General features: G+C 56.3%; 2 protein-coding genes and 1 long non-coding RNA gene across 4 annotated transcripts in view; 2 read left to right on the top strand and 1 right to left on the bottom strand.

The window, feature by feature from the left end:
- Positions 1-15,086, top strand: part of CCDC13 (coiled-coil domain containing 13) — a 34,359-nt gene extending 19,273 nt beyond the window's left edge. Inside the window, exons 7-15 of the mRNA XM_018066904.1 lie at positions 58-216; positions 846-1,022; positions 1,860-2,066; positions 3,654-3,793; positions 4,276-4,359; positions 6,565-6,687; positions 10,439-10,593; positions 12,568-12,682; positions 13,256-15,086. Of these exons, the coding sequence (XP_017922393.1) occupies positions 58-216; positions 846-1,022; positions 1,860-2,066; positions 3,654-3,793; positions 4,276-4,359; positions 6,565-6,687; positions 10,439-10,593; positions 12,568-12,682; positions 13,256-13,415 (1,320 nt within the window). The 3' untranslated portion in view covers positions 13,416-15,086. The remainder of the gene's footprint in view (positions 1-57; positions 217-845; positions 1,023-1,859; positions 2,067-3,653; positions 3,794-4,275; positions 4,360-6,564; positions 6,688-10,438; positions 10,594-12,567; positions 12,683-13,255) is intronic.
- LOC106503415 overlaps positions 1-19,754 on the bottom strand; it is a 24,417-nt gene extending 4,663 nt beyond the window's left edge. For both annotated transcript variants that reach the window (XR_001919978.1, XR_001297093.2), the window contains exons 1-5: positions 18,783-19,754; positions 8,239-8,415; positions 7,022-7,108; positions 3,036-3,197; positions 37-186 (exon numbers count right to left, since the gene is read on the bottom strand). This is a non-coding gene — a long non-coding RNA (uncharacterized LOC106503415). The remainder of the gene's footprint in view (positions 1-36; positions 187-3,035; positions 3,198-7,021; positions 7,109-8,238; positions 8,416-18,782) is intronic.
- On the top strand, positions 15,186-27,843 carry HHATL (hedgehog acyltransferase-like). Its single transcript, XM_005695586.3, has 12 exons — positions 15,186-18,669; positions 20,372-20,490; positions 20,910-20,977; positions 21,513-21,626; positions 21,864-22,058; positions 22,407-22,616; positions 22,860-23,031; positions 23,578-23,722; positions 23,843-23,878; positions 26,692-26,893; positions 27,293-27,434; positions 27,614-27,843. The coding sequence occupies exons 1-12, from the start codon at positions 18,353-18,355 to the stop codon at positions 27,736-27,738; spliced, it is 1,845 nt and encodes a 614-aa protein (XP_005695643.3). The 5' UTR covers positions 15,186-18,352; the 3' UTR covers positions 27,739-27,843.

The following is a 27,843-nucleotide window of genomic DNA, read 5'->3' as shown; positions in this document are numbered from 1 at the left end:
GACGGCCCCTCTGAGGGGTCGAGTCTGACTGCAGACCTGTTGTGGAACCACCTTCAGGTTCGAGAGCTTGAGAAACAGCTGGGACAGACCCGGAGCCGGTCCGAAGAAACAGCCAGTGAGCTGTCTGTCTATCCCGACCCAAGGAAGCTGTCGGCCCAGGAGAAAAATCTGCTGCGGATCCGCAACCTGGAGAGGGAAAAACAGGAAGGATGGGAGGTAGGTGTGCCTGGCAGGAGGTCAGGGGCACGTGGAGCCGGGAGACCACGACCACCTCTGTGAAGACTCAGAGGCTCTGAGGTTCGGGGTCACCTCTGGGCATGTTCCTCATGCCCTGCTGGTCCACCCTGAGTGGCCTGACTGGTTCCTCACCCCAAGCCCACTTCATGAATATCAGAGTGGCCCCACTATGGCTGTTGTGGAGATGCTGGGCCTGAAACTAGCTCTTGATGGGGTGAGACACTTCAGTTTGAACGTTAGGCTTAGTGTTGTCCACTGAAGCATAGCTTTTCTCTTTTTGCCACCCAGGCAGGGATTGAGGGTCCTCAGAAGACACACTGGGGCTTCCCAGGTGACTCAGTGGTAAAGAACACGCCTGCCAATACAGGAGATGCCAGAGATGTGGGTTCGATCCCTGGGTCAGGAAGATCCTCTGAAGCAGGAGACGGCAACCCACTCTAGCATTCTTGCCTGGAGAATGTCATGGACAGAGGAGCCTAGTGGGTTGCAGTCCCTGGGGTCCCAAACCCTCTCTGCTCTGGCCTCATCAGTGAGTGGCAGTGAAGGCTCAGGCGTGACCCAGGGTCCCACTCAGCCCTGCAGCCTGTGACTGCCCCCTCTGATTACAGAAACTTGCGGCAGAGCGGGATGCCCTCCAGAGAGAGCTCGAAGAGCTGAAAAAGAAGTTTGAGGGCATGAGGTCCCGGAACAAGGTGCTGTCAAGCGAAGTGAAGACCCTCAGGAGTCAGATGGGGACCCTTGTGGAGAAGGGCCGGCATGACGATGAGCTGATCGACGCCCTCATGGTACAGTCACCTCTGGGGCCCCCGCCCCAACCAGAGACCTGTGACCCAGTCCCAGCCCCCAGAGTCCTCATGTGCCCCAACATGCCACCCACATAACCCGGGAGCTCGTTGCTCTGCTGGGCCCAGCCCCAAAGCCTGGCGCTGGGCACAGGAGCAGCATAGAGGCTGCCAGAGGGCCAGCAGCGGACCTGCTGTGAGAGGCTGATGCCAGCCATGAGCCACTGAGCCTGTGGACCCCAAAGGAAGAAGAAGAGGATGGGGGAGCCGGCCAGATGCGGTTACACCCTGGGTTATTTTTCATGGAGGAATGGAAAGGATGACTGAGGGGAGCCAGTGGATATCCCTGTCTGTGTGGTAGCAACAGCACACCCGTCTGGGGTCTTGGGGTGTGGTTTATGATGGTGAGTCACCTGCCAGGCTCCTTTGTCCATGGGATTTCCCAGGCAAGAGTACTGGAATGGGTTGCCACTTCCTCTTCCAGGGAAGATAACCCTTAGGAACACATAATCCAATTTCACAGCTAGGTAAGTCACCCAAGGCCACACAACTGAATTCAAACCAGACATATCTGATCGTAAAATCTCCTTGGATGGGGCTCCCGGAAGCCCCTTGGATGTCCTTCTTAACGTGATCTCAAGGAGAAGGAAGCTGAGGACAGGAAAACTTGTTTGAATGCCCGCTGAGGGCAGGCAAAGTATTCTTCCTTCTCAAGGGAACACCAGCGTCCCACTGTTAGGTTCCCGAGGAGCAAGGAATGGGTGGGTTGCTGGTCTTCTCTTGTCCTTCTCTATCGAGAGTCGTGGCTCCGCTCGCCCACCCTCCCACCCGGCCCCACAGGACCAGCTGAAGCAGCTCCAGGAGATTCTGAGCAGCCTGAGTCTGCAGGAGGAGAAGACTCGAGTGTCTCAGCACCGCCTAGACCAGCAGCTCAACAGCGAGGCTCAGCGGAGCAGCAGCCTGGTGGCCCAATTGCGGGCCATGGTGGCCGAGCGCGAGGCCAAGGTGCGGCAGCTGGAGCTGGAGATTGGGCAGCTCAGTGTGCAGGTGAGTGGGGTGCTGGCTCAGCCTGCTGGCTCCCAAGTCGGGGCAGGTCCACCCAGTACTCAGAGAAGCCTCAGCCACTTCCTCTTCTCTCCACCTGTGTTCCCTTGGGCCGCACCATCTCCTACCTGGCCCCGCTTTGGCTCCCTGCTTCCATCTGGCTCCCCAGCCCATGCTGCACACACCTTTCCTCTCTGAAGTACAGATCTGATTGTCTCCCTGCTCCTTGTAAAACCTGTCTGTGGCTCACCTGGCCCTCAAGGGTCCAGGCTCCTGCAAGCTTACCCTCTCCCTCCCCAGCTGTGGCCTTCATCCTCATGACCCAAGGTGGTGGCCACAGTGCCAGCACTTTTATCCACATTCCAGGCAGTGGGGTGGCAGAAGGGAAGCACACTCCTTTGTCCAATCTGCAGGGCACCAGATGACTGGCTCCTGCTGCCACCCCTCCTGCATCTTCTCTTCACTGCCCGCCGTCCACCACTCTGACCACGTGGATGCCACTGAGCTTCCCCATGGCCCTGCTTTCTCCCCACTCTGGGCCTGTGCACATACCCAAAGCACATGCCTTCCCCACCCTCCCCCTCAGCTTTGACATCTTACTAGTCCAGAGCTCCTCCAGGAAGCTCCGGGGCTCCCAGTCTGTATTACAAGCCCCTCCTGGGTACTCTCCTAACTCCTGTGCATCCCCAAGCCAAACTTTTGTCACCCAGTGTGATCATTTTCCGGTTTTCTCTCCCAAATTCTCCTTGAGGGGGCACCAACCGTGGTGCCTCAGTGCCTGGCCAAGGCACACAGTAGTTGCTCAGTAAATACCTGTCTAACACATGAGCTCCTGAGGAAGTTTTGCCTTAGCAGAGGCCTGGAGGTCACAGTATCTCCACCTCACTGCTGTCCTGGCTCCAGGCACAGAAAAGAGGACTGACCTTCACCTCAGAGGTCACACCGAGCAGTTAGGGGCCAAGCACTACCCACCAGACAAATGGGCACACACGGCGAGCTTCCTCAGAGTGGCCGGGGCTTAGGGGACGTGCCAGGCTGTTCGGGGCTCACACCAACTGTCCCGCTGTTGACGGTGGCCAGACCTCCCGTTGGGGGTTCTTGAACATTCCTCCTTCCACTGGCGCCACCAACCATCTGGAAGAGGGAGGGATGGGGGAAGGTGGGGGCCTGAGTAGCCCAGCCTCCGGGCCAGGCTGCCAGCCTTGCTCTTGGCTTCAGGTGTTGGGAAGGTCTTCGTACCTCCAGCTGAAAAAGGCCTGAAGTCACACCTGGTGTTCACCCCCATGTGGGTGGGGCTACCCAGAGAGGTGGACCTGCCCCCTCACTTCCCCTTGGGACCTGAATGCGGAACAGCTTCCTGGCCCGGTCACCCTCCTCTGGCTACGAAGCTCCCTTTCTGAAGAGAGGCATTATGAGCTGTTATTATCATGCAAGCAGTGGCTTCACCCAACAGGCCTCGCGTTGCACTCCTGAAAAGAAGCCTCTTTCATATCCCCTGAAAGCCCCGAAATCAAGCCAAGGCCCCCTCCTGCCTTCTCCAGGCCTCTGAGCCAAGGCCCTGATGATGGAACCTACGTCTGTTCCCTGCAGTATCTTCGGAATAAAGGAGTAGACGAGGGCTCCAGTGGGCCCGAGGTTAGCCGGGCCTCCACCAAGCTCCCCGAGGACCCTGGCCTGACCAAGCCCCCAGCCTCAGCGGGCGATCATGCTGGCAGGCTTGGATCTTCTCGGTAAGAAAAAATGGGGTGGGGATGGGTTGGAAAGTGCATCTTCATTATTCAGAAGAAAGGGCAGGAAGCCACGGATGCAATTTTACGATGTCTGTGGTATTGTCTTTCTGATAGGTGGGCCTCCCCTTCCGTCACCCTCGAGTCTGTATGAAGGGGCCAGTGAGTTCCAGATACCATTACTTCAAGAGCATTTGGCTGCAGCTGTCTGTAAAATTGGTTCCCAGCTGGCCTCAATTCTCACCTGCTTCTAGGATTCTCAAACAGACCCGTGTTGGACCCTTTGAGGCTCTGCTGTCCACTGGTTCTGTCTTGTTTTTAAGCGAGCTAGAGTTCTGGAAAGGAGGGCGGCAAATCCACAGGGAGGCTGTAAGGGCCAGCACTGCCCCCTCCTCCACTCCCAGGTCCCTGCTGGCCCCTGCTCCCCTCACAGCCGGGCCCAGCCTGCCTGCCCATGGTGATGAGCCCATTCTGTCTTTGCACAGCTCCGTGACCAGCCTGGGCCACACACTGGTGGAATCTTCTCTCACATGGCCTTCCCTGCCCAGCCCTCATGGGGCCTCACCCAGGTAGGAACCCAGCCCTCTCAGCACCATGCCTTCACAGGACTTCCCATCCTTGATCACTCAGCCAGTGTTACCATCCCATTACAAGGAGGGGAAACTGAGGCCAGGCCAAGTCTGGGGACTCTTCCCAGGTTCCATAGGGACATGGAGGGTCAGGGAGGTCCAGGGCCTTATCTAAGTTTGAAAGGGCAAGTGGCTTCACAATAGGAGTCCTGGCCTAGTGTTCCTTCTGTTACCAGAGTTCGCACCAGGAGCCTTCCAGGGCCTAGGGCCCAGAAGCTTCCCTTGCCTCCTCTTGCCCATTGAGAGTCTGTCTCTAGGGGGGAGAATTTCACGTCACACAGTTCCCACTTTAAGCCACTGATATCCCCTCAGCTCTCTGGCCCGCTCTTTGTTGATAGAATCAAGCCGTGGCACTCCAATGGGCCCTTTGTCCTTCCTGCCAGCTCACGGACAAAGGGCTGCGTTGTCCTGCCTCACTGTGTCCTGTGTCCCGTCCACTGGAGCCGTGCTCGCGCTGTCAGCTCCTGCCCCCACTCCTTGGGCAGGTCAGATTAGGTTCTGGTTGAGGCCTCTCAAGGGCCTCTGTCTCACATTCACCTTGCTGTGTGGCTCTCGGCAAATCCTGGGGGCTGTCCCCCAGGAAGTGTCTGGGGGTGGTGCCTCTGGCCTGACATCTGGCGGCACAGGCACCGTGGGCTGAAGCCAGCCCTGCAGATGCCCCCTCCATCAGCCTGGGGCCACAAGGGCACGGGGGAGAGGGGTCTGACTCAGAGCCTCCAGGGCCCAAGTCACACCCTCCTCACAGCACAGGGAGGACAGAGGCTCTGAGGCAGTCATCACAGTAGTGAGAGCAGAGGGTAGACAAGACGACCCCGAGGTCCCTTTCAGGCTTATGCGGCCATGACCTCTGCACCCCAAGGGCTGCTGGAGCCAATGTGCCCCAGGCTGGCCAGACTGCTGGTTCTTAAGCTTGTGTCTTCCACAAGACACATATTTACTGAGGCCAACCACATGTGAGCCCTGCCCTCACGGAGCTCACAGTTCCCTCCCATCAGGGACAGGACAGATGTTCAGCGAGTAGGAGTGACCCCAGAGAGCGTGTCTGTCAGGGCTAGTGTGCTGGCTCAGATGCGGTGCCTGGGAGGCAGATGGAGAGAGGGGGTAATGCCTTCCCCCAGCATGTGAGACCACAGAGGTGACTAGAGTAGGTTTTCCTAACTCACTGCACACGAATCAGCTGAAGATCTGCCAGGTTAGAGCAGGTTCTGACTCCGCAGGTAGGATCCTGCAGGAAATGGGATCCTGCATTTCCAGCAAGCTCGCTGATTCAGAGACCACACTGAGTGGCAAAGCCTTAGAGTATACTTAGGAACCAGAACGGGGAGGAGCCTGCAGTCCTCAGAGCCCACCTCAACCAACCCCTGTTCATCGGGAGGACTGGGGCCCAGAGAGGGGAGCCAGTCAGCTTCTGGGCTCCCGGCCTCAGCCCAACCCTTCCCATGTCCTGTGGTTCTGGAAGAGCAAGTCAGCCTCACCAGGGTCTCCCTAGGAAGGGTGAGGGCAAAGGAGAGAGCAGCTTGGCACTGTACAAGTGCTCTGGGGGTAGGGGGTGGTGCAGAGCTCCCTTTTGGTCCCAACCCCAGCCAGCAGGTAAGGTCCAGCGGTAAGAGGGAACCAGAGATAGGCTGGATGAGGGCTGGAGAAAACTGACTAATTTACAAAGCAGGAGTCCAGGGCCCAGGAAAGAGGACTGAGCTGAGGGTCGTGCCAGGAGATACAGGAGGGCCAGGACAGGCTGACAGGGAGACAGGAGCTGGGCCCAGCTGGCACTGAGAAGGGATGCCAGGTCCCATACCACACGGATTCCCAGGGTACCACCAGGTCCCCAAGAGTCAGCTTCCAAGGCAACCAGACTGATTCCAGGCCCCTACAGGGACTGGGTGGACAGAGGTGCTGATGAAACTCTAGTCTTTGTGGGGTCTAGCTTTGGAGCCAGCTAAGTGAGGTCGAGAGACTTCAGCAGAACCAGGAATGGAGGCCTGAGAAGAAGCCAGCGGAAGAGGCCAGAAGGGACTGGGCTGTCTTCCTTCTCTCTGGTTCCCTTTGAGGACCCGTGAATGTCCTTCTAGTCCCTCCCACCCTCACAGGGATAAGCATCTCTTCAGGTAACCCTTAACTGATCTCTGCCCCTACCTTGGTCCCCAGGTTCTTGGACTCCCCTGAACAAAAAGGCTGGCAGACACAGGTGACGGAGTTCAAGGCCCTCTGGCAGGCTGCCGAGGTGGAGCGCGACCGGCTCACGGAGTTTGTTACCGTCCTGCAGAAACGGTAATGCCTGGAGCCAGGGACACACCTTCGTTGGCCCAGGCGGGCTGGTGGTGGGCAGCCTGACCCAGGGGCATCCCTCTTGGACAGAGGCCAGGCCGTGTCCGTGCCTGGGTCCACCTCATTGGTGAGCTTGGTTCCCACAGTGTTGGTCCTGGGCCTTCCCAGCCTCATCTCATGTGCCCCCTGAGTGCCCCTCAGTCTCGGGGCCCCGTCATCACACTTGTGTTCTGCCCTGTCCTGTGCCCCCAGTAGGACTGCTGGACACATGTGGCCGTGAGATGGGAGTCTCAAGGAAGGGACTCTCTGAAGTTGGTAATCAGTCAAGTCAACTCACCAGTAAGAAAGATGTAGGATGAGCACGGCACTGTTCTCCGTGTCTCTGCAGGCTGTGGTGGGAAGAAGTTCCAGGCGAGACTCAGGCCTGAAATGACAAAGAGGAAAAGGGTCACTGAGAGAGGGGAGCTGAGGCTTTCCTGGTTGGGAGAGGGAAGTGTGTGGCCTGAGGTAGCGGACCGGGGGTTTGGTTTCCTCTAAGGGGTTGTTGACAGATTTCTATTCAGATAAACCAGCGTTCCTCGCTCAAGTGATACTTTTGGCAAGAACTGTGGCTGCCCAGGCCAACACACGGCCCAACCACGTGACTTCCACACTGAAAAATATAAAGGATACCGCTGAGTATCTCCCTGAACAGGCCATGTCACATGTCAGTTAGGGCTCTTTGGTGACAATAGAAACCAATTCTGTCTAAGTCAAGGGAAAGGAGAGTGTGGGAAAGTGCTGGCCGTCTCCAAGGTGCAGGGCAGAAGAAGAGCCCGAGAAGGTCCAGGGATATTGGTAGCAGGAACCCTGGAGTAGTCTCTCCTGGGCCACGAGAATGATGTTGGCCCAGGGGATTTCAGTTCTTGTGCCAGTGGGTCCTGGGAGAGAAGGTCTAGCTGGCCTGGGTGGCTCACAGGTCAACCCTGGACAAAGGCCAGACACCCTTACTGGAAGGACCTCCAGGTGCTCACATAATGGAGGAAGGCTGGGACTTCCCTCGTGGCCCAGCGGTTAAAGCTCCATGTTTCCACTGCAGGGGGCATGGGTTTGATCCCTGATGAGGGAACTAAGATCCTGCATGCCACACACTGCAGCCAAAAAAACAAAAAAATTAAACGGAGGAGGGGCAAATTGCCAAAGGAAAAGATGGAGTAAGTCACCAAAGGAGCTGAGGTGCTGGGATGGCAACTGCCTAAGCAGTGAGGGATAATCAGCTTTGTTTTCTTTTCAGTAGTATGTACACAGAGAGGGTATGAATTTCATACATGCTCAAGCAAATGAGAAAAAGTAACATTAATTCTTTCTCTGTCATTGAAATGTAACGGCTAGCACAAGCCTCCAGCCTATCCAATGGAAGAAACATACTCACTCACGGCTTTCTTTCCCATTTTCTTTGAGCTGCACCTGAGTCTAGGGCAGTGTGGGCATAAAGCAAGGTGACTCGGTTATCTATTGCTGCCTAACAAACCATCCCAGACCTAGTGGCCTCAAACATGATTTATTCCTTCTTACCGTTCTGTGGGCAGCCTAGGTAATTCTGCGTCACATGATGCCAGCGGGATCACTCACATGCTCCGTTCAGCTAGCTCGGTAGGGGCACCTCCTCTCTCCTGTACTTCGCCTCTCTCTCCATGTGGTGCCCCATCTTCCAGGGCCTCTCCATGCAGGGCCGGGGTGAGGGTGGGAGACCTAGGGTACGACAGTCAAGAGACACTCTCAGAGTCACACGTGTATGATTCTCAGCTGATACCCAGACCTTCTGGGAACTGGATTTTACATTTTATTTTCATGACTTTTTATTTGAATGGCTATATGTGGACACGAGGCTGCAGCCACTGTGTTGAGCAGCACAACTCCATCACATTCTACCACGTCCCCTGGTGTGAATATGTTACCTTTGGTCTTTCCCCTGTTGATGCACCTTTAGGTGGTTTTAGTCATTTGTTTTAGCAAATATAGTTTCAAGGAACATTCAAAATAACAAGGAACATTGAAACTAACATTGTCAGTTTCAAAGAACTAAGGCAACACTAACAGGTTGTGTTAGTAGCTGTATACTGTGTTGGCATACAGTTCTGTGTTGGTAGTTATATTCTGCTCAAAATTGTTGCCATTCTGCTCCTTCTTGAAGGAAGGGAAGAAGGACGCTAGGAAGGTGGGAAGAATGCTTCCTCCAACACTGTTCTTACACTTCCAGGTTCCCACTCTGATTTGCATGGGTCTATGTGTGTATGTGATCCTTTGCTTGAGTGAAACCTCAAAGAGTCCTGGCCTTCTAGCTGAACCCTTGGTATCACAGAAGTCTGAAATGCCATAACTCACCATAAGAAGGACCACAGCCTCAAATTCAGTGAGAAAATAATCAGATCCTTCGGTGAAATAACCAAATAACAAGGACTTGAAGGCCCATAAATTAATGACAAGTATCTAGAAAATAATAAGTAATCATAATAATGAACAGAAAGCAATCACTAACTCTAAGCAAAAGAAGCAAATAAGAAAGAAAATGTCCAGAATTCTTTGGTAGTCTAGTGGTCAGGACTTGGAGCGCTTCCACTGCAGAGGGCCCCGGTTCAATCTGTGGCTGGGGAACTAAGATCCCACATGCTGTGTGACATGGCCGAAAAAAAAAAGTAATCATGATTATACTGCCTCTTGAGTGTCCTAATGTAACCCCCTGTGATAGACAGGATTTTGTTCCCTGTGTCCTTCACCCCCACTCTTGTGCCTGTGAATACTTTATGTTATATGGCAAAAGAGACTTTGCAGATGTAATAATCATCATGGACCCTGAAACAGGAAGATTATCCCGGATTATCCAATCTAATCACTTGAACCCTTAAAAGCAGAGAAATTTCTCCATCTGGGGTCAGTCAGAGAGGTGCTACAGAAAAAGTCAGAGACAGCATGAAAAGGGTACCCAGCTGGCTTTGCAGATGGAGAGGGCCCAGTAGTTTCTAAAAGCTGAAAGTCACCCAGCCAGCAAATCAACAGGAAGCAGGGATTTCAGTCCTTCAACTGGAACTGAAGCCTTCCAACAATGTGGACAAGCCTAGAAGCAGATTCTCTCCTAGAAACTCCAGGTAAGAGCCCAGGACAGCCAACACCTTGATTTTGGCTTATAAAACCAGGAGCAGAGAAACCAACAGGACCTGCTAAACTCCTGACTTACAGAACCACAGGGTGATAAATCTGCATTGTTTTAAGCTAAGTCTGTGGTAATTTGTTACAGCAGCAATAGAAAACAAATATGCTACCTAACATTCATTCAGCCCCCAGTAATGGTAATATAACTACATTGGGAGGTGGTGAGGTGATTCTGTTTGGTGAGGAGAAAGTACTAAAATAAAACTAAAATCTCATGTTGCATAAGATATACTCATAAGATTATATTTAAGCCTTAAAAAATAGCAGCATAAGCATCTGTAGAAATATGGCAGTAGTGAAGGGAACAGCTAAAAGTAGTATAAGTGGTTGCTTCTGGAGAGCAGGAATTGGGAATGAGGAGGGGTGGGAAGAGGCTGCATTTTTTTTTTTTCATTTTAAGGCTTAGAGAGAACTATATGGTTTTTAATGCACATATCTATGTTACTGCAATAAAAATAAGGAAGAACGGAGCCCATGCCCACCAGTGTAAGATGTGCCCAGCTCTCTGAGAGTCTGAGCAGGTGGGTGCCAGGGAGTATGGAGGCCCCTGTTCTCTCATCACCAGGGTGGAGGAGAGGAACAGCAAGCTTCTGGAGTCAGAGAGGAGGCTGCAGGAAGAGCGGCACCGCGCCGTGGTGCTGGAGCAGCACCTGGAGAAGATGCGCCTGGAGCCAGGCAGGATGTCAGCCTCTCAGAGAGCAGCCCCCAGGAGCAAAACAGGTAGGGCTGGGGTGGGGCCGGCCCAGGGCCACATGGGCCGACGGTGCTCTGGGGCTCCTGGTTCTGACTGGGGGGCCAGCGGGAGAGCACACGCAGCAGCAGAGGCAGGCTGAGCTCCACCCTGGTGGAGGGGCTGACTGGCTCTGCCCTCTGTCCTGAGCCCCTTTGCTTCCAAGGGCAGGACCCTAAGGTTCCTCAAGTCACTTCTGCTTTCATCCCATTGGCCAGATCCTAGTCACATGACCACACCCGCCACAGAGGGCAGTTTAGGTGTCCTAAACTAAAACTTCAGTTCTATGGCTCTAACACAGTGGTTCTTAAGGTACAGTCTCTGGACCACAAGTGGCAGCCTCTGGTGGGGCAGCGGGGGTGCGAGATGCCAGAGCCAGAAGCCATTTCTGGGGAGGGAGAATCTTCACTGTGAGATGATGGGTCTGCCTCTCTCTGATATCTCTATCCCAGCCCCTCCGGGTTCTGGCGTGGACTGTTGTCCCCACTTCCCTGCCTCTCAACACCCCAGTACCCCTGCCCCAGCCAAGGACACTTAGATCTTTTCTCCCAGGGCAGGTGAGATCAGAACACTGTAGGACGTGCCAGAAGTAGGGCACGGAGGAGGAGTAAAGCCCTTTTCCCACCAGCAGAGCCAAGACTCCAGGGGTCTTCCAGGAGCTACTGAGAGTATGGGCTGGGAAGGACTACAGGGCTTAGCTCTGCTGAGCTCTCAGAACAGGTCCCTTAGGGATGTAGTGTCTCCAGACCTTGCACTTACCTCCTGCCACGCAGCTGAGCTCCCGACTAGGGAGGGCTAAGCCACAGTAAGAAAAACTACTTTGGCACTGCCTGGACAATGAAGGGGCAACTGCCTGGAGAGAAAATGACCATGTGGCTTCTGTGCACACTGCTTGTGACCTGGGAAATGCACCACCCCTGTGGGGGGCACAGCACACCCCCTCACCTATACAATAGGAAGCCTGATTGTGAAATGTGGTCCCTTGCGGCAGTGCCATGCCAGTGGGGAAGAGAACCATAAACAAAGCAGCAAAGGATGGTGGGTCAGATAGAGGCAGGTGCTGTGGCTCAGAGCAGAGGAAGGGGACAGGAGGTACGGAGAGCAGCTGATTTCTGTGGAGCAGTCACCCTAACTGATGAGCTGACATCTGAGCAATGACAGCAGAAGGGGGTGGGGATGTGGCATGGATACCAGTGGGAAGAACAAGTGCAAAGGCCCTGAGGTGGGTACATGGCTGGAGGCTTGGAGGCAGTGAGACTGGAGCATGGGGAGGGGAATATGAAGGGAGGTAGGGAAGTCATGAAGTGCTGAGGAGGTGGTTCCATCACACAGGCCTTGAGGGCCAGACGTGCATTCACTGTGGCCTCACAGAGCTCTGGAGGCAAGAACTATTCTCCTCATGAAACAGGTGAGGAAACCAGCTCAGAGCGGTTGACGGTTTACCTGGGGCCACACAGCAGGAGGTAAAAGCCGGGGCTGCTGATGTCAGGTGATTTACCCTGCACATGCCGCCCCTGAGGTCTTATTCAGCACAGAGGCTTTCTGATGCTGTGATAGTACTGGAGTTCCCCACCAGGTGGGCTGATTTCTTTTTCTGAGCACTCTTTGTCCCCTGGACCCAGCCACCCTGGATCCCCTATATGTATGGATAGAGCTGGAGGTGAGGGGCCCAATGGTAAGAGAGCATCAGGTCCCATGACCGCTAGACTCAGACCCAACCTGCAGGCCAGACCTCAGGCCCAGCTGACTTCCAGAAACTTGTAAAATGCAAATATGGAAACATTAACAAGAGGAGCCACCTCAGTACAAAGCAGGGCCTGGAGGGAGGCAGCCTATACCCTGAAGGAGGTATAATGTTTCAAAAAGTGGAAAAGTAGGAAGTGGACAGTTGGGGGTTGGGCGGGGGGCAGTGCTAACACAGAGCCATGGCCTGATCACAAAAAGTGGCCACTGCTGCCCCACAGGTCTGCCTGCCTCTAACACCAGGCACCAACCAAGCGAAAGTGAGAGGAAGGACCCAACTTCTGCCCAGCTCTCCAGTGTGCCCATGGAATCCCAGATGGAGGAGCTGGCCACCAGGTGCTCCCTGCCCCTTCTTCTGCAAAGCGTGATGTTGCATGGGTGGAGGTGCTCTGACAGGCAGAGGGATCACATCGCTCCCCCCGCCAGACTTCTATTTGCCCAGAAGGCTGGTCCTGCAGGGTCCTGGGTCCTAAGCCTGCAATTCAGTGGCTGGCCATCAGGAGGCAGAGAGACCCAACCATGACTAAAGATCTCACGGTCCCAAGAAAAGCTTTATCATGTGTGGGTTACTGAACCCACTTTTCTCATTCACCTAAACTTTTTAAGGTCAAATGCAGTGGTGGGAAAGGAAGAAAGGGGAACCTCTATAAATTAGTACTCATGCCTTGAGGCAGTCAACATTTTGGGGAACTACCAGATAGATACTAGGCCCAGCAGCTGTGAGTGGGCCCAGAGAGGAATCCCATATGGTATTACTCCCCGAGGGTCCCTGAGAGGAAGCGACTGGTCAGAGAGTACCCTGAGTGTGAAGAGCAGCTGTGCTGGCAGCCCCAGGGCTCTTCGCAAACATGCACACATGCTCACACGTGCCAGCTTAGCCATGCTGAGCCCTCTCTCTGTGTGGTCCAGGCTGGCCATCCAGGTGGAGGAGAATGAAATGCTGAAGGCTGCCCTAGGCGATGCCCTGCAGGGAAAGGAGGAGGACTTCCGAATGTACCATGAGGCCCTGGACCAGGTGAAAGGGGTTTTCCTGCAGGCCCTGCGGCAGCAGAAAGCAGACAAGCACTAGGATGGCAGCCCCGTGTCAGCCTGGCCAGGCAGGGCAGCCTTAGGCCTTGAGAGGACAAGGCTCCATCTGAGGACTCCATCTGCTCCTGGAAGCCAACCTGAAACAGCCAGCTGGGCCCCTGCTTCCAGAAGAGGTGCTTCAAAGGCGACCAGAGCCAATATCCCATGGCAGGAGGGCAATATCCCCGGGCATGCTTAGCCACAGCAGGGAAGGAGACTGACACCTTGTCAGCATCAGCAAGAGCTCTGGGTTGAGACGCCAGCTGTGGACGAACAGATGCAGTCCCTTGGGCAGGTGCTCACTGCCCCTGTCCCCTGCAGGGGACCCTGCAGGCCCACAGGGCTCCATGTGCGCAGGCAGATGCAGACGGCTCTGGGCTGGGAGCATCCCCCAGCCACCCAGCCACACTCCATTCCCCTCACCAGAGCATCCTCATAGCCCCACGCCAATCCTATGCCATGGCCCCATCTGTGGGCATCCCTCCCTCTGCAGACTCAGGGGGCACTATGCTCCTAGCCATCTTGTTGACCCACACCTTAGGGTTCTTCCTTAGATTCAGACCCTCAGGTTTATAATAATAATGATTATTTTCATGATCATTGGAGATCCCAGTGAGTGGGCATCTACTGTGTAAACCTGACCCCCATCAAGATCTCCAATAACCCAGGGGGTTGTCACCCTATTTTACAGATGGAGAAACTGAGGCTCATGGAAAGACACAGAGCTAATATTTAACCCTGGCCTGCATGCCTCCAAAAGCTGGGGCCTCGAGTTGAGCAGATTACCCAGGGTGGGCATGCTACCCACTACTGGGCAGCTCTGCCCTCCGCCAGCTGCTCCAAGAGGCACCTCTTTTTGCTTCTAAAAGGCTGCAGCTGGTGGGCCCTGATGGCAGAGGGCAGAGGCGAGGCTAGCAAGAGGATTTTGAGGCAGTGGGTCCAGGCAAAGGAAAAGTGTACCTCCCTCCCTACGGCACAGGGCTGAGCTGGGGGAGCTGCTGCAGGAGAGCTCCAGGCCCCTCTGTAACTGCCACAGGGCCACCCCCCCCCACTGCAGTTACTGTCATGGGGAGGGGTGGCTCCATGGAGGGTAGCCACATCTCTGCTCACACGGGCCCACACAGACACAGACTTGGGAGCATGAATCACACGTATACACATGTGCCAAAAGATGGTGCTGACTCCACACTCACAGGTCCTGCCTGGCCATTTCCTTTCAAGTGGCATCAGAGAAAAACTTCCTTCCCAGGAAACCTGAGCGGCCCTTCATCCTGATTGCCTTCACTACACTTGCTGAGGTCTCTAGACCTGTCACCCCGTGCAGGGTCGGGGCTCCAAGGAGGGGAGCCAGCCTGGGCCGTCTCCTCAGCCCCATCCCTGAAGAAGAGCTCCAACAGACAGGGTCCAGGAAGCTGTGGATGGCTTTCCCTGAGGAGGGGGTTTGCACAGTATGTATGCCGCCTATGTGAGTCACTGCACAAGTAACACAAGTGACTGGTCTTCTCTAGCAGGAAGGTACATCTGCCACACACACACGCACACACACACACAGGGGCCAGCTTAGAGGTCTGCTCCACTCCCCCAGCAGAATCCCTCTTCAGGACTCACTGAATTAAAAGGTGCCAAGTGCTGGCGCAGTGGCTGGCACACAGTAAGCACTCAATAAATGTCAGCCCTCAGTATCTCCTCTATTAGTTCCACAAATACTTGTCGAGCAGCTCCTCTGCCCCAGGTAAGGGGGCGCCGGGCAAGGCAGACTCGGCCCCTGAGATCCTAGAAGCCCCGGACCAGCTGGGGAGATAGATTCCCAGGCCACCATGTACCCAGCCAGCTGCCCGTCAAGTAGTCACCGCATGCCAACAGCATGCCAGCCTCTCCAGGCCTGTTAGGGACCCAGAGGTGAACCTGACTTGCTGCTGCTGCCTTTAGAGAGCTGCTGGTCTGGTCAAAGAGGCATGGGAAATGGAGGGCCCTGATGGAGCAGGAAGAGGTGGGGTGGGGTTGGGGGGAGACAGAGACAGAAAGCTGCACCTCAGAGCCTCCCACCATCCCTCTGGCTTCCAGGCTCATTGCCCAGGTCTGAGTGGGGCAGGGGCCATCCTTCTACTCTCCCTGAGGTATGGATGGGAGAGGGTGGGAGGGGAAGGCCCAGGAGAAGAAAGTGTTGTCAAAGGGGACAAGGACGGGGCCCTGAAGGATCTAACCCAGGTGGGCCGGATGGGGAGAGGGACAACCTGGTCTGTCCAGGTGAGTGCCCTTGGCCCCTCCTGAGCAGCAGCGCCTGTCCCTGAGGAGGACCTCCCCTCCCCTCAGGCAGGTGGGTAGCCGGTGGGCTGGACTTTTCTCCCACAGATGGGAACACTGAGGTCCCTGCCCAGAGCCACACGGTGATGGGAATAGCAGACAGGTGCCCGGAGAGTGCAACAAACAAAGAGGCCGAGGATGGAGAGGCCTCATGTGAGGACTGTCCCCGGCCACACCGTGGGCTGTGGGCCTGGGTGCTCAGGTTCCAACACTGACAGGTGAGACCTGGCTGAGTCATGGGTATGGCTTGGCCACTGTCCCTGTGGGGGCCCCTGGGGCACCAGGGCTGAGCTGAATAAGGTTGCAGTCTGGCTCAGGCTGATTCAAGCCCCAAACACATCCCACTGTCCCTGGCCCTCCGGAGGACTCCTCCAGGCCCCCAAACCCCAAAGAAGCGTTTGCCCACCCGCTCCATCTTCACAGGCGGTGCCTGCACATACACCCTATCTCCTACAGCCCCTGAGCCTTACACACATCCACACACGCCATAAACAACATTCCAGACACACACACTTTCCCCAAATTTTTACTATGAGCAGCAACCAGAAACAAATAAAAAGGACTCTGACACTTGAGAAAATTGGCCCCCTGCCCATCTTTCCCAGTGGCCCTTGCTGATCTTGGGCCAGTCACTTCCTGCCCCTCGTTTTGTGGGTGCCAGGTGCCCTCCCCTTGGCACCCCTCATGCAGGGAGGAGCTGGCCTCAGGCTGTCTAACCTGAGGTCCAAGAAGCCTCCCTAGCCCTCCACCCACCTGCCGTCCACCCCATCCAAGCTCCCGACAGACCCCACTGTGTGGGGCTCGCCTGGTGGACCTCCTGCTGTGTGTGAGTGCTGCCTGTCCTGGCTTCTGGAGTGAGCGAGGGGTCTCCACCTCTCTTAACAGCTTCTCTCTATGAGCAGTCCAGTAAGCCAGGGCCTGGCCATGGAGGGAGTCATCGAATCCCCCCTAGAACCCAGTGAGGTCAGGCCCGGCAAGGTGTCCATTTACAGAGGAGCGTCTGAGGCTCAGAGAAGTGGATCGCCAGCAAGGAGGAGCTCAGGCTCAAGTTGGGCTGGCTGCACCTGGCTTCTGAATAGTGAAACCAGACCACCCCATCTGCTTCCCAGAGTCATTCTCTTTGAGCCTCACAAGGGCACCAGCTGGATGGCTGGCCCAGGCTGGTCTCAGCCAGCACGGGTGTGGGTGTGCTGGATTCCTGCCCCTGCAGGGCAACCAGTTTCAGAAGCTTATGCAGTTGACCCAACAGCTGATTCTAACCTCCTCGTACGTCAGTTTCCTTTTCTGTCAACTAGGAAAAATGGTAACCACCCCTTCCCTAGGAATTGTGGTGACATTAAAAAGAGTTAATCCTTGTATGGTCTTACAACCATGCCTGGCTACCGTGATTAACTCATTTCTCCTCTAACCACCATTGCCTCTGCCTCAGGACTCTGCTCAGGTGTCCCACCTCCTCCAGGAAGCCTGCCCTAGTCTGGCTTAGGCATCCTTGCCTGATGCGGGCCTCCTCTAGCACTTGTGATCCATGACTGGAGCCCCCACTGAGCCCCTACAGGGCAGGAATCACTGCTCATGCTTCTCCGAGCTAGGGACCAGCCATGCCAGGCTCCGTGTCACTCTGGGGAGTGCGTGCTGGGAGGGAGCTTGTCGCTTTAAGGTATTATCGAAAGGTAGGGACTCTCCTGCCCAGGCCTTGCTCAGGCCCTGGAAGCGCCCCTGCTGGGGGTAGAGGGAGGAGAGCACCCCTTCCTCCTCTAGTTTCAGCTGAGCCTATGACTGGGGTTGGGGATCAGCATGGGCTCCAGGACCCACCCTTGATGGATTACTATCACACAGCTCCTTCTGCCCCCAGATTCTGACCCCTGGCACATGCAGACAGACCCTCACAGACTGATATCCTTGCCCCAGAGGACCCCAGAGTGGCTGGATCACTGGGTGGCACTGGCCTTAAGGAGGCTGTGAGGGGCCCTGGCACACTCCCCAGCAGGGAACTCTGGGGTCTGGCATCCACCTATGCATCTGTCTGACCCACTGGGCTCTGGAGCCGGGGTGGAGTGGCCCTCAGGATACCCCTCTGTATCAGGTTGGCTGGTATGAGGCCTTGGCTACCCCTTCCCAGAATGAGGGTCCTGTCTCCCCCAGAGGAGTCTCAGTTGGTTGGGAGCACTGTTGTCCGCCTCCATCCTGCATGGAGAGGGTGCCTACCCTTGAGGACCCACTCAAGTGACCCTGCTAGCACCCCTCCACCTGGGCAGCTCCCTGTGGGACAGGGTCGGGGTATGGGGTTCACATTCTCTCTTGTCAGTTCCAGTTCCACTCCCCGCCTTCACTGATGCCTGGCCAGGCAGGACTCTGCCTGCTAAAATGGACCAGTGCAGGGGGCTAGGTGGGGGTGCCCTGAGAATTCACACGTAAAGGTGTGTACCGAAATTCATGGAGCTGACCATCAAAGTGTGTGCATAGTGTGAGTGTGGCAAGGCAGGGCAGAGCTCACAAGCCTGCCGAGGTCAGCGGGGGCCACCTGGAAGGCTTCCTGGAAGAGGGGAGTCCCGGCGAGCACTGAGAGGGAGACACAGGCTCTGTGGACCAGGGAAGGCAGGTTGAAGAGAGATGCAGGTGCCCCGGTGAGAGCTGATGCCAGTGGCCACCTCTTCTGCGCCCCCACCATCCTCCCTGCAGCTCCCTGTGGCCAGCAGCTCTGCAGCACTCGGCTCTGCTCCACTTCGCTCAGCTCCGCTCCAGGAAGGCCACCTCCTCCCTGCCCTCCTCCTTCCCCCTCCTCCCGCTGTCACCACTCACAGATCACAGCCTCGAGGGGGTGGGGACCCCAGGGCTGGACACACCCCACCGTGGCCCCAGAGTCCAGCTGATCGGACGGTCGCACGGTCGGACGCAGGACCCCGGAGCCCTGAGGTGGGCAGTGTGCCAGGGTCCCTCACAGCTGCCTCAAGGTCAGTGCCAGCTAGGGATGCAGCCACTACAGGGTTCTTGAGACCCAAGGAACCCACCCCAGGTTCCTCATCCCAAACCTCAGGCTCCAAAGCCAGCTTTACTCCAGGTGTACCTGAGGCAGGCAGGTCGGTAGGCAGGGGGCACTCCTTTGTCCACAGGCGGGCCCAGGTCCGGGGGTCTATCAGGAGAGGTCCCAGGCTGGGGGCCAGCACTGGCCGTGCTCACACAGGCCTCACTGGGGACACCCGGCACCGGCCATGGGGAGCTAAAATTGGAAAGTGGCGAGTGGGAGGCAGCTGACAAAGCTATTTCACAGGCTCTTCACCGTGCTCCGGTTTCAAGCTTCTGCTCCATTAACCTGATCCTCAGGGCCTCCCTACCCCCACCCGGCCCATGAGAAGGTGCCTCAGTCCTCAGGCCGGCAGTGGAGAAGTCAGGTCGGGCAGCCTCCCGGTAGTGGCAGGAGCAGCGGACTGGCTTGTTCAATTAGAGACTCCAGGGGGCTCACTGAGAAACCTCAATCCCGTCCCTGGTCCACTGGGTGACCTTGACAGGTCCATGACCCCTCCATCACTGCAACAGGGAGAATGCTGACTTTAGCGGTCCAGAGGAGCTGGTTTCAGAAATGGTGAGGGAGGTTTGGGGGAGGATCTGGGGCAGGAGACAGGGCTCTGCCAGCCACCTCTTGCTCAGCCCAGACAGAAAGGATGCCTAGATACGTTCTTCCCTTTAATTTGTGCCCATGGAGCCCCTGAGAAAGTCCTGGTTTAGTTTGAGCAGGATACAGAGGGCACAGGTTCTAACTGAGGTCCCAGAGATGACCCAGAAGGACTCCTGGGGATGAGCTAGGGCCTGGCAGGAGGGAGTGGCCAAGCTCCCCCTGAGCCCAACACGGGGCAGCACCTTGGGCAGTGGCCAGCACACTCCCTGGTGTCTGCCTGGCCCAGCCTAGCCCCACACCCACTACTCCAGGGCACCTCTTCAACAGCACTCCTCCAGCCAGCTTCCAGGGCCTGAATACGGAGCACTGAGAGAGTGGGCCGGTGTGGCCACGGACACAGGCAGGAACCAGGGACGTGGCAGGCTGGGGCTCAGGGGCTGGGTGGGGTAATGGGGGTCGGTGAGAAGCTAGGCGCTGAATGAGAGGGATGGGGGCTTCGTGCTAGGGCAGGACCTGGGAAAGTCCTGAGAAGTCAAGGCAGCTCAGGAGCAGGTGGGGATCACAGAAGGGTGCCCCGAGGGGGTGGGGTTTCGTCAGAAACTGTGGGAGATTTACTGAGGGGAGTGGGGACCTGGGGGCCAGAAATACAACTGAGGTGATGCAGAGGGAATTTCTCCACATCAAAGTCATCTGAGACCTTGGAGGAGCAGTTTGAGCAGAGGGTGGGGACCGGTCCACCTGAAAGGTATGGCAGAGTGAATGAAGGTGAAGAAGGCAGGCTGAGAGTGAAGAGAATGCTTTCACGAGGCTTTGGTGGGAAGGGCAGGAGCTAGAGTGGCAGCTAGGATGGGGCACCAGATGGTAGGGGGCCTGGGAGGAGTGGGAGATAGGTGGGGGGGAAGGATGCTATGAGGTCCCCAAGGGGCAGGAAAGGCAGTTTCTCTTCAGAGTGGGGTCCCTACCACCTCAGCGAGGGACCAAGAACTGCGCTAGGCAGGGCTGGGGGGCTTCAGGGCCCTCACCCGATCTTTCTCCCTCAGCCCCATCCAGGCTATGGGCATCAAGACAGCGTTGCCCGCGGCAGAGCTGGGCCTGTACTCCCTGGTGCTGAGTGGGGCCCTAGCCTATGCTGGCCGGGGCCTCCTTGAGGCTTCACAAGGTAACAGCTGGGCCCAGGGGCAGAGGGGTAGGACCCTTCTTCCCCTGGGGTTCTCAGGAAGTTTCTCTGCCCAGCAAGGTCAGAAACTTAAGAGGCCCCAGACTCAAAGGTAGTCCCTAGGCCCTGAGCAGGGAAGGGGTGGGGCAGTGTTGAGCCAAATGCAATCACAGGGAGATTCAAATGCAGAAGAATCAACAGAGACCTGGACAGAGCCAGAGCCAGAGCGACATAAACAGAGAGGCTCAGACACTCAGGAATTCAGAGACCTGGCCCCAGACACACAGCGAGACCTAGAGAGAATCAAAGGCAGAGAAAGACCCAGACCCTCTCACCTCTGCCCAGGGTGGCGTCAGCCTTGCTATAGAAGCAGGTATGGGTGTGAAGGGGCCCCTCCCCCTGAGGCCACACTCTGTTCTCAGATGGGGCCCACAGGAAGGCCTTCAGGGAGTCTGTGCGACCCGGCTGGGAGTACATTGGTCGGAAGATGGTAGGTTCCCCACACCTCGGGGTACCTGACTGGGGTCCCTGATCCCTGGCACACCTTTTCCGTCCCAAACCTTTCTTGACTCTCCCCTGTTCCCAATGGTCCCACCTAACAAGAGGGCTCTCAGTGGGAAGGGTCCCTGGCTTGAATTTTAGCAGCCTCAGTTCCTCCAGTGGCCCCTCCTCTGTCCTCCTGGGGTCATATCAAGTCTGACCACACCCTGCTCATTTAAGAAACAACTCGAGGCATGCTTCAGCAGGACCTCCAGCACCATCCTCCCCAGAACACTGCAATAATGGCAGAATGTCAGGCAAGGGGCTGGGCAGAGGGGGAGTTCCAAGGAGCAGGCAGCCCATATGGGGCCCCTCATTCCTCTCGACCTATCTTCCTGGTACTTGTCTCAAGAGGGGAAGGCAGGGACCTTCCGCCACTGCTCTCCTCTAATGTATAAGAAGACTCTGGGGGCGGGGAAGGTGCTGGGACCCTGACCAGCCCACTCTGCCCCCACCCCACCTTAACCTGCCGGGACCTGCCCCAGGATGTGGCTGATTTCGAGTGGGTCATGTGGTTCACCTCCTTCCGCAATGTCATCATCTTCGCCCTCTCCGGACACGTGCTATTTGCTAAACTCTGCACAATGGTTGCCCCTCAGGTGAGTTGGACCTGAGCCACCCCAGCCGCCCCCTCCCTTTCCCCGAGTAAGAAGTCCCACTTCCATTTACTTGAAGAGGTAACTGAAGCCTTCTCCAATAGCAACCCACTCCAATATTCTTGCCCAGAGAATTCCACGGACAGAGGAGCCTGGTGGGCTACAGTCCATGGGGTGGCAAAGAGTCAGACACAACTGAAGCAACTAACACTTTCACTTTCACACTTTCCCTGTCCACAGCTCCGCTCCTGGATGTATGCTGTGTATGGGGCCCTGGCCGTGGCGGGCACCATGGGCCCTTGGTACTTGCTGCTGCTGCTTGGCCACTGTGTGGGCCTCTATGTTGTCTCACTCCTTGGCCAGCCCTGGCTCTGTCTTGGCGTCGGTCTGGCCAGCCTTGCCTCTTTCAAGCTGGAACCCCTCATTTCCTGGCAGGTGTGTGCTGGGATAGGGCAGGGGTGGAGGGTACAGGGACAGGATCCCAAATATTTCACTCCATCCAAACCCTTGGCCTCCAGAGTCTCCCCAAGCAATTCCTTCACTTTCCCACCTGTCTTCAACCCTTTGATTACAGAGCATGCCTGGCCCATGAGGCAATCACCTCCACCTCAGCAAAAATGTCCAGCTCTACCCCAGCACTTAACTGGCACTGGGCGGCCAGTGCTGACTGGTGCCAGCAGAGGGAGAGGGCAGGACCAGGCTGGGCCCCTGCTGGAAGCGGGATGGGCTTCCCAGAGACAAGGGGCACCCTGGTGAGCCGGTGGCCTGTTCTCTCCCATCCAGAGCGGGTTTGTAACAGGGACTTTTGATCTTCAAGAGGTGCTGTTTCACGGGGGCTGCGGTTTCACGGTGCTGCGTTGCACCAGTTTTGCGCTGGAGAGCTGTGCCCACCCTGACCACCGCTACTCCCTAGCCGACCTGCTCAAGTACAATTTCTACCTGCCTTTCTTCTTCTTCGGACCCATCATGACCTTTGATCGCTTCCACGCTCAGGTGAGGGGACAGACATCCTGTGGGCTCCCAAGACAGGACTGAGCCCCTCCCCCGCACCATGACTGGCAGTGAACCCCTCGCAGGAGCCAGAGGGGCCTGGTCTCCGCACTCGGAGCAGCCGGGATGAAGCGGCGTCTCCCCTCACCTTCAGGTCCCCAGACAGTTGGTGACTCACCATTCAGACAGGGCTCCTCCCGCAGGCAGGGCTGGCCTCCCCGCTCAGACACTTGGGCGTCCCCTCAGGTGAGCCAGGTGGAGCCGGTGCGGCCAGAGGGCGAGCTGTGGCGCATCCGGGCCCAAGCAGGACTCAGCGTGGTAGCCATCCTGGCCGTGGACGTCTTCTTCCACTTCTTCTACATCCTCACCATCCCCAGCGACCTCAAGTTCGTCAACCGTCTCCCGGACAGCGCCCTCGGTGGGTGCGCGCCGGGCCCAGCACCGGGACGAGGGCTGGGCAGCCACCTCAGAACCGACCTCTGCGCCCCCACAGCGGCGGAGTCGCAGCCGGGGCAGCGTCTATGGAAGGGTGGGGGAGCGGGGCTTTTCTCTTTGAAATGCGTGGGACTTGGAGGTAGGCTTGCCTTGTGAGGCCCGGAGGGGTATCCTACAGAGGGCGCCCCACTCCACCTGGGGCCTAGGGACGATTTCCACAGCCCGACAGCATCTCCCCGGGGCCAGCCCCGTCCTCGGAGTGGGGCGGGACCTCCGTGGGGGCGGGACCTCCGTGGGGGCGGGACCTCCGTGGGGGCGGGACCTCCGTGGGGGCGGGACCTCCGTGGGGCGGGACCTCAGTCGGGGCGGTCCGGGCGCAAGGACCGCCCCAGGAGCTAGTAATTTTCCGTAGGGGAAGGCTGGGCTCAGTTACCACCCTGCTGGATTTGGGAAGGCCCGGGGCAGGGTAGGGGGAAGGAGGGGATACCAATGTGACGGCCCCCAGGCAGTAACGACCCTCTGTCCGCAGCTGGTCTAGCCTACTCAAACCTGGTGTACGACTGGGTGAAGGCAGCTGTCCTCTTCGGAGTCGTCAACACTGTTGCGCGCCTCGACCATCTGGACCCGCCCCAGCCTCCCAAGTGCATCACAGCGCTCTATGTCTTCGCAGAGACGTGAGTGTGAGGTCCAGGGACACCCCGCCGATATCCCCCCCTTCCCTTAGCCTCTTCCCCCATGCTCCAGAGCTGGGCGCCTGTCGATTTAAACCTGTCTTCTCTCCTCTCCTCCCACAGACACTTTGACCGTGGCATCAATGACTGGCTTTGCAAGTGAGTTGGGGTGGGGTCGGGGGATGTCACAGCCATCTCCCAAGTATCTGAGCAAGGCAGGGTCCAGATGGGTCCACGATTTCAAAGGTCACCCCCTGGGCCAGAGGAAGCAAGGTGGGAGTGAGGAGGTCATGGTAGAGGTTTAAGTGAAAGATGGGGTTTGGACGTGGGTAGGGGCCCTGGAGGTGAGAGAATGGTGGAGTGGAGACACACAGCAGGCAGCCTGGACAGGACCTGGCCCTGGATTGAGGGCATCAGGAAGGAGCGGGCGATGACTCCCAGGAAGTCGTGTGCTAAGAAGGACTCTAGTTGAAGGGAGAAGGCGGAGCTGGCAGAAGGGCCTAAAAGGAGTGTCAGAGGAGCAGGAGAAAAGTCAGGATCATGGGGCACCCGGAAGCTAAGGGAAGCCCATCCTGGCATGGTGGAGGTGAGCAGGTTGGATGCTGCTGAAGCCAGAGAGTGAGCATGAGTGTTGGTTGCCTGCAGGTTTTCAGTGTTTCCCCAGAGACGCAGGGGCGGGGGAGCAGAGGGAAAGCTGGGGGGCGGGCACTGAGGAACTGCAGGGAAGTCCGGATGTGGACAACCCCTGGAAGAAGTGTGGCACTGAAGGGGGACACATAGGAATGGCTGAAGGGAGAAGTAGGTGTTTTATAGACAAGAAATGATGAGACATCCTTGGGTACTGAGGGGAATTTATTCAGTAGAGGGAAAGAAGTTGACAGTGTAGGATAGAGGGGTGATTGATGGAGGGTGGTCCCTAAGAAGGGAAGAGGCAATGGAACCAGTGCGAGGCAGAGGTCTGGCTTCAGGACAGGGAGGAGGAAGAAAAGCCAGTGTGGATGCAGAAGAATGGTGGGTGAGTGTGGCAAGGTGAGGGATTCCTCCCGAAGCCTTTGATTTTCTCTGTGAAATAAAAGGCAAGGTCATCAGCTGAGAGCTGTCTGTTTGGGGATGGAGGGAGGCAGCATCTATGAGCCTCCCTTGCTTAGATCACCACACACCCACTCATACCTGCAGGAGAGATGAAGGTGGAGTAGCCACTGCGGAGCCTGGGTGAAGAAGAAGCTGGCTAGAGAAGCTTTGACATTGACAGCCCAGATAGTGTGGGAGGTGGTGGATTTATGGATTCTAATATGTCAAGATGTGGGATTCTCCCCATTAGGGTTTAGTTTCTAGGGTGCAGGTTAGGAGGAAGTGGGTGATTTGGGCTTTCCCAGATGGGTGAGAAGGAAGAAGTGAGGGAGAACAGTTTTTAGGTTATTTGTGATGATGACTTATTGAATATATGCCTGTTAAGAAGGGTGGTAAAAATAGAAGGGCATCAGAAGATGAGGACTGTAGGGGGAGTCAATGAGATTGAAGAAGTGGAGCTAGGGAGTCAGATCAGATGGGGCTGGGTGAAGGATGGGAATCAGGGAGAAGTAGAAGAAGTGGTGAAAAAGTTGGGGTGTGGGAGTGGGTGACTGGAGTGGAGTGGAGAAGAAGTCACTGGAAATGAGGAAGTCAAGTAACAGAGACACTGGCTATGCAACAGGTCTTCAACCAAATTTATTCAACAAATATTTATTGAGTATCTATCTACTGTGTGCCAGGCACTCACTGTTGTAGGCTCTGGGGATACAGTAGTGAACATGGCAAAGACCCTGAACTCATGGAACTTACAGTCTAGTAGGGAGAAACAGACCATAAACCAGGTAAAAAAAAAAAAGAGAGAGAGAGAGAGAGAAAGATAATTTCAGAGAGTGGAAAGTGTTATGAAGAAAATAAAAGAATGTAATGGGATAGAATCTTCTTTAGTTGGGGTTCAGGCAGGCCTCTGTGCGATGACCTGAGACTTGAATGATAGGAAATTTGGAGGACAGATTTCCAGGCAGAGAGAAAAATAGGTACAAAGGCTTCAAGACAGGAACCAGCTGTGTGTCTCTGAGTGTCAGAAAGACTGGTAAGGGAAAGCACAGGGAATGAGGTGGAGAATGGTGGGTGATGAGGTCAGGGAGGGAGGCAGAAACCAGACAACGTGGCATCTTCTAGCCGTAGGAAGGTGGTTGAGTGTAACTGTAATGAAGAGCTGTTGAGGGAGGGTATAATTGTGGAAGTGAGGTAATCTGGGTTACACTCTTAAAAGATGCCTTGACAGGGAAGCCTGGCATGCTGAAGTTCATGGGGTCACAAAGAGTCGGAGGCGACTGAGCAACAAAAGCTGCTGTGTGGACGATGGACGGTAGAGGGCAGAGGCAGAAGCAGGGAGACAGCTTAGGTCCTTGCAATAACCTCTGTAAGAGGAGATGATCGCCCAGACTCGAGTGGTGTCACTGGAGGCATGAGCAGTGCTCAGGACTGAGTGGAGGCTGTACAATTTGCTCACTTGGATGTGAGTGGAGAGGGGAATTGAGAATCCAAGATGGCACCAAGAGTTCTGGCAGCAACCGAACGGATGGTGGCTGAGACGGGAATGAAGCAGGTTTGGGCAGGGATGAGGGAGTCAGTCATTCATATGAGGTGTCTGGTAACAGTTGGATTTATGAGTCAGGAGATACATTTGGGGCTCATCAGCATAGAGATGGCATTCAGAGTCTGGGTGTGGATGAGATCACTTGAAGAAGGAGGGTAGCTGGAGAGGACGGGAAGTTCCAGGCTGAGCCCTCCATATTTTGAAGTTGGATAGAAGTGGAGCAGCCACCTGAGGCCCAGGATGTTGAATATGCCCCGGATGATAGTGTTGAGGAAGCTGCCCCACTTTGTGTATCCTTTGCCCACCTCCCACCTGCCTTTTCCCACATTCCCACCGGCCCCTTTTTCCACCTTTCCTGCAGGTACGTGTATGACTACATTGGTGGGGAGCACTCGGCGGTGATCCCAGAGCTGGGGGCCACCATAGCCACATTTGCCATCACCACTCTGTGGCTTGGGCCTTGTGATGTTGTCTACCTGTGGTCATGCCTTAACTGCTTCGGCCTCAATTTTGAGCTCTGGGTACAGAAGCTGGCAGAGTTGGAGCCCCTAGCGCAAATTGAGGTGAGCAGGGAAGGTCTGGGGCTGGGGTTGGCTGGTGCCCTGGAATGGGTGGCACTACTGACCTCTGGAGTCTTCCAGCCACACTTGACTCTCAGTTCAGAACTTTCTCACCGCCTCCCTCCTTGTCATCAGGGCTATGACTCCTCCTGTGGGTGTCTGGCCCTCCCTTACCTTCTGCAGGGTAGGGGCACCTGGCCCTCGCTGTGTTGATCAGGCTGTGTCCTCTCTCCAGGGTGCAGTTTCCCATGTTTAACAAAGAGGGAGAGCTGACCTGTGAGTCTCAGAGACACGGGCATATCCTAGGATCCTGTGGCCATGTGGGCAAGGCCTCTGACTCATTGTATCCTCTTTTCCCCTGGGCCTCTTGCCTCATTACCAACGTTTTCCTGGACCAAGCAGACCTCTCTGTCAGAGCAGATGTCCCGCAGGGTCCGCGCCGTCTTTGGGGCCATGAACTTCTGGGCCATCATCATGTACAACCTTGTAAGCCTGAACAGCCCCGAGTTCTCAGAGCTGGTCGCCCAGCGTCTGCTGCTCTCAGGTGAGGACAGTGGATCCAGAGTGTGCCCTGCGTCCACTTCGAGAATCGTGACCTCCTGAAATGTCCCCACCCCACCGTAATTCCTCAAGGACCCAACAGGGAGGGGACAGTCAACTGAGAAGAGTCACGGGGGGGAGGGGGGCTCTGCTCCTAGGACCCATGACCTGTTCCCCACCCAGGGTTCCCCCAGACCACGCTGGCCATCCTGTTTGTCACCTACTGTGGTGTCCAACTGGTGAAGGAGCGAGAGCGAACCCTGGCTCTGGAGGAGGAACAGAAGCAGGACAAAGAGAAGCTGGAGTAGGTGCGGAGGGGAAGAGGGATGGGTCCTGCTCAGCTCTTCCTGGGCCCTGGTCCAGGCCAGGCCAGATGGGGCCTGACTGATAGAATAAAAGACTTTTCTACCATG

Source organism: Capra hircus, chromosome 22 (assembly GCF_001704415.2).
Source record: "Capra hircus breed San Clemente chromosome 22, ASM170441v1, whole genome shotgun sequence".
Classification (NCBI taxonomy): domain Eukaryota; kingdom Metazoa; phylum Chordata; class Mammalia; order Artiodactyla; family Bovidae; genus Capra; species Capra hircus.
Note: the sequence above shows the minus strand (reverse complement) of the source record. Positions and strands in the feature narration are given on the sequence as shown.